This window comes from Oncorhynchus tshawytscha, linkage group LG31, assembly GCF_018296145.1.
Source record: "Oncorhynchus tshawytscha isolate Ot180627B linkage group LG31, Otsh_v2.0, whole genome shotgun sequence".
Lineage (NCBI taxonomy): Eukaryota > Metazoa > Chordata > Actinopteri > Salmoniformes > Salmonidae > Oncorhynchus > Oncorhynchus tshawytscha.
Genome location: NC_056459.1, coordinates 15794513 through 15800512, shown reverse-complemented (window position 1 = coordinate 15800512; position 6000 = coordinate 15794513). Strand labels below are relative to the sequence as shown.

The following is a 6000-nucleotide window of genomic DNA, read 5'->3' as shown; positions in this document are numbered from 1 at the left end:
TAGGCGAGCTGTTTGCTGATGACAATTTTGTGAACAGAGTGACCCATGGGGGTGGTGAGGTTATGGTATGGGCAGGCAGTCAGGCATAAGCTACAAACACAATTGCATTTTAGTGTTGGCAATTTGAATGCATGTAGATTCTGTGATGAGGCCCCTTATCGTGCCATTCATCCACAGCCATCACCTGAAAGCTGACAATGTCCCAGTTCTTCCATGGCCGGCATACTCACCAGACATATCACCCATTGAGCATGGTTGGAATGCTCTGGAATGCTCTGGATTGACCTGTACAACCGCATGTTCCAGTTCCCGCCAATATCCAGCAACTTCACACAGCTAATGAAAGGGAGGGAGACAACATTCCACAGGCCACAATCAACAGCCTGATTAACTATGCGAAGGAGATGTGTTTCGCTGCATGAGGCAAATGGTGGTCACATCAGATACTGACTGGTTTTCTGATCCACACCCCTATTTTTTTTAAGGTATCTGTGACCAACAGATACATATTTGTTATCCCAGTCATGTGCAATTCATAGATTAGTGGCTCAAATTCATAGATCAGTGGAATTGATTTAAATTGACAGATTTCCTTATATGAACTGTATATCTTTGTTCAGTATATATAAAGAGTGGTATGCAGTGATGTGTTGTGTTGGATTTGTGCCAAACAAATAACACTGTATTCATGACAAAAACTTCATTTCTTTGCCTTGTTGCAAACAGGATGCATGTTTTGTAATATTTGTAATTCTTTTCACGCTGTCATTTAGGTTAGTATTGTGGAGAAATTACAATGTTGTTGATCCATCCTCAGTTTTCTCATATCGCAACCATTAAACTCTTTAAAATCACCATTGGCCTCATGGTGAAATCCCTGAGCAGTTTCCTTCCTCTCTGGCAACTGAGTTATGAAGGATGCCTGTATCTTTCTGGTGACTGGGTGTGTTGATACACCATCCAAAGTGTAATTAATAATAACTTCACCATGCTCAAAGGAATATGTGACTCACCACCTGGATGTAGCAAAAGTTGAAATGGTGTTTTTTACATGAGATAAAAGTAGAGACTCAGAGCTACAAAATGGTATATCATACACTACAGTTGAGGAACAATGGGAATGTAATTCTGCTTTGAAACTTTTTTTGAAAATTGCCTTTGAATGTTTTGCTATCATCTTATTTCGTGAAGAGCTCTGGCCGATGATTTGTTTACTTTGTCTAAACACCCATTCAGCATCGACAGCGGCCATTTACACCCACGTCCCCAGCTAAATCAATGCATTAGCCCCACTCATCTTATTTCTGCATCAGCTAGGGAGCCAGGCAGCGCGCACTTGACACTTTAGCTTGAAATTAAACCACTTTCTGTCAAAATTAGAGAGCGTGTAATATCTGAAAATGTAGCTAGCTGACACTAGACTATCTTACCTGTATACATCATTGAGCATGGACACGTCTCCCTGACAGGAATGCCATGCCACGGTTGCCCTTAGTTTGAAGATGTAATCCGGAGACAGGTGTTTCCTCTGTCTCTTTAGATATCATACTCTAATTCCACTGATTTCAAAACTTGATCCTCCAGAAAGTGGACAGCTCCACTACACAACACATTTTTTAAAAAGCCGCATTCGACAGGATTACCAACACAGACTGATGAGCTTCTATGGCAGACCAATCCGAACTCCTCTCTCGAAATATTCAGCCCACTCATTATCTCAGCCAATCATGGCTAGTGGGAAGGTTGCTTAACCAACAAGGCTCATAATTTAACAATTTTATTCATATTTACAGATGGCATACAAGTTTGTTTTAAGGCACATTCAAGAAGGCATTTCTGCCAAAGAAAATGCATTTAGATAAAAAAATATTATTTTTTTTACGTTCAAACGGTTCTTCTGTGAAGTCGTGACTTGCCACATATGCCTATTTTCCTGAATAGGGTCACATATTTAGCACCTGCTTTTTTTTTTTTTTTTTACACATCTACCATTCGCTGCTGCCCTTTGCAAGACATTGAACAACATCCCTGGTCTTTGAATCTGTGCTTGAAATTCACTACTCGATTGAGGGACCTTACAGATAATTGTATGTGTGGCGTACGGAGATGGGGCAGTCATTCAAAAATCATGTTAATCATTATTTAACACAGAATGAGTACATGCGATTTGTTATGCACATTTTTACTCCTGAACTTATTTTGGCTTGCCATTACAAAGGGGTTGAATACTTATTAACCCAAGACATTCCAGCTTTAACATTTTTTATAATTTCAAAATGTTGCTACAAACAAAATTTGACTTTGACATTATGGGTTATTTTGTGTCGATCAGTGACACACAATCTCAATTTAATCCATTTTAAATTCAGTCTGCAACACAAAAATACTTTCTGAAGGCACTGTATGTATATACTGTATGTATAGGTGTGTGTGTGTAGGCAGGTGCCTGGAGCGAAACGGGTGTCCAAGGGTGAGGTGGAGGAGGTAGTGGAGGAGTGTTGCTCTGAAGCCCTGTGTCCACACAGCAACATTACGCTGAGCATACAGATGTGCCCTGGAAGGATGCACCGTTATCTATCACTTCTCTGACAGTCCGGGCCCTCTGGCCCTCAGTGAGGAGTGCTGCTGGAAATGAAACAACATGTCGTCATATTAATAATACAGTAGACACTACGTGGGGGCTAGGTGCTAGGCATCTCAAGTAGGATCCACTGTGGAGGCTTCATGTTAAGGCAAACTGTGAAAAACACTGCGGAAACAACAACCGCCTTGGTTGTATTTGATCATATGGCTTATTTATAAGAGACAAAGCGAATGAGAGAGGGGGGTGGAACAACGAGGGAAACAAAGCGAATGCAAAATAGCTATGATAACTGAACATGAGTGATCAAGAATGACCTTCTCCTTGACAACGGTCTTATCTATGCTAACGACAGCACCATAGTAGGCCCCTGGAAACAGATTGAATGAATGCATTGTGCGTGCAGAGATAACAAAGGTTGGAATGAATGAGTGTTTTCATCATCAAAAGCCATGATACACCCTAACATTAGCTCTCAACACAAATAATATGTCATTTATGAACGTAAAATAATCAGATACCCACCTGAGGTATGATATACTCTATGGATGGGTATGTTTATCATTAAAGCCATGGTATTTGTTCACCCTTACATTATCTATGGTATGACATAGTGGCATGTGATATCATCAAGCTCACCGTATAATGCAATCAATTGGAACTGCCAATGCGTGCCGAGGAGTTGAGATTTGTGTCGCTCCTCGCCGGAAAAAGAAGACAGTGATGGCGCTTGTTGTTTGCACAACAGCTGTGGATTTGTGAGCGTATTGAAATTACATTCTACCAGCAGACGCTAGGAGAGCAGAGAGAGGAAAGAGAGGAGAGGAGAGCCATGGTTCATGAAATGACACACTGTTACTTTCGTCTCTGGCATGGTTTCTACCAGCCCGACCCTGATGGTTATCCCTGCTATTTCTACTGATTTATGATCCCATTTCTCCTCCCTCTATCCCTTCCTTTTATGCTCCTACTCCACCTCTTTCTGTCTTTCCTCCTGTCTTCCACCGCCTCCCCTTTCTCTCCTTGTCCTCTGCTTGTCCTCCTCCTACTCCCCCTCCACCTCCTCCTCCTCCTCTCTTCCCCCTCAGGTCCCAAGCAGGAGATGATCTACGACTTCTGGAGGATGGTGTGGCAGGAGAACTGCTTCAGTATTGTCATGATCACTAAACTGGTCGAAGTGGGCAGGGTAGGATTATCTTTCTGTGCCTTTGCGGGCTCACTCTTTGCATAGGACAATATAAGAACTACCAGCGGAATGATCTAGCTTTGTATAATAAGTCTACAACCCAGTGGGCAAAACTGGTTGAAATAACAGCCAGATTACAACCATTAAGTCTTCCACCTTTTCTAGATGTAAACAAGAAATATAGATGATTGTCATGGGCTACTGTATTGTATTGATTGTTCTCTTGAACATTGGTTTAGAGTTAAGCCAGCTAAATCTGTAACTGGCTGTTGACCCTGATTAAAGTCCAAATGTTCTGTGTGTGTTCAGATGAAGTGCTGTAAGTACTGGCCCGAGGACAGTGAACTCTATGGTGACATCAAGATCACACTGCTGAAAACGGAAACACTGGCCGAGTACACCGTCCGCACCTTTGCTATGGAGCGGGTGAGCGGATAGTTGATGTCCTTCTATCTAACAAATAAAAAATTGTTTGGATATGTATTGGCCTCTGGGCTCACATCCAATTTGAGTGTTTTGTTTAATCTTTGTTCACACAGCCTTTATAGAGGCATTGATATCTTAACAAATATTGCATCATTTTAATATGCATGTTTGAATAGAGATGTCTAAATAAATGTCCTACTGTGCCAACGGTCGGTGTCTGTTTGCTGATAATGATTTTCATTGGACCTTCTGTATTTGCCTCTCCAGAGGGGCTACCCAGCCAAACATGAGGTGTGTCAGTTCCACTTCACCTCCTGGCCAGAGCATGGTGTTCCCTACCATGCCACAGGCCTGCTGGCCTTCCTACGACGGGTCAAGGCTTCCACACCCCCTGACGCTGGGCCCGTGGTTGTCCACTGCAGGTAACAAACCATCTTACATCACATCCTGTCTCTGAGTGATGCAGTGTGGCTCTTTATTTTATACTTATTGTTTTTGGTGTAGCTTAGCCTATAGATGGTCTCTCGCTCCTGAGCTTATACCCTCACCTCTTTGACCTTGTTTACCTCTAACCCCTGACATCTCTGTGTGTTAGTACGTGAGCATGCAGCACAGTCTGCAGCACGTCATGCTGGATATGACCTCTAACCTCCAACTCCTAACCCCTGACCTCTCTCCTCCGTGTCAGTATGGGAGCAGGCAGAACAGGCTGCTACATCGTGCTGGACGTCATGCTGGATATGGCAGAGTGTGAGGGAGTGGTGGACATCTACAACTGTGTCAAGACCCTTTGCTCCCGACGCATCAACATGATACAGACAGAGGTAAGAATATACTCTGTATATCAGGGATGCCCAAACCTTCTCCTGCAGGCTTTCCCTCCAACCCTAATCTAACACACGTATTATCCGATGACCATGATCAGTTTCAGGTATGTTAGCACAGGGTTGGAGCATAACCATGCATAAACAATATCTCCCAAGGAGGTGGGTTAACCTCCCCCGCAGTATATGGTATACTATATAGAGGACCTCGCACTTACATTTGATACCATTGATGTTGAATGTCTTTTCATAGAAATGTCCTCCTGTTCATTTTTTTGTGGTAAAAAAGTGGTAATTGAATGCATCTATCGGCCGCCCAATTCTGACGTTGGTAATTTAATTGATATCCTTGCATCAACCTTGGATTAATAATTTATTTTCAAAAATGTATTTCACCTTTATTTAACCAGGTTGGCTAGTTGAGAACAAGTTCTCATTTACAACTGCGACCTGGCCAAGATAAAGCAAAGCAAAGCAGTGCAACACAAACACCACACAGAGTTACACATGGAATAAACAAACATACAGTCAATAACACAATAGAGAAAAAAGTCTATATACAGTGTGTGCAAATGAGGTAAGATAAGGGAGGTAAGGCAATAAATAGGCCGTAGTGGCGAAATAATTACAATTGAGCAATTAAACACTGGAGTGATGGATGTGCACAAGATGAATGTGCAGTAGAGATACTGGGGTGCAAAGGAGCAAAAACATAAATAACAGTATGGGGATGAGGGAGTTGGATGGGCTATTTACAGATGGGCTATGTACAGGTGCAGTGATCTGTGAGCTGCTCTGACAGCTGGTGCTTAAAGTTAGTGAGGGAGATATGGGTCTCCAGCTTCAGTGAATTTTGCAGTTCTGTCCAGTCATTGGCAGCAGAGAACTGAATATCTTGGAGTTTTAATTGATGACGGCCTCTCTTTTAAATTGCATATTCAACAACTTACAAAACAATTGAAGCTGAAATTGGGATTTTATTT

At 42.2% G+C, this 6000-nt stretch overlaps 1 protein-coding gene across 8 annotated transcripts in view; it reads left to right on the top strand.

The window, feature by feature from the left end:
* The window catches only part of LOC112229315 (receptor-type tyrosine-protein phosphatase U-like), a 283382-nt gene that overhangs the window by 253549 nt on the left and 23833 nt on the right, over positions 1-6000 (top strand). For all 8 annotated transcript variants that reach the window (XM_042310050.1, XM_042310047.1, XM_042310046.1 and 5 more), the window contains 4 exons: positions 3670-3767; positions 4077-4193; positions 4461-4615; positions 4882-5017. In XM_042310050.1, the coding sequence (XP_042165984.1) occupies positions 3670-3767; positions 4077-4193; positions 4461-4615; positions 4882-5017 (506 nt within the window). The remainder of the gene's footprint in view (positions 1-3669; positions 3768-4076; positions 4194-4460; positions 4616-4881; positions 5018-6000) is intronic.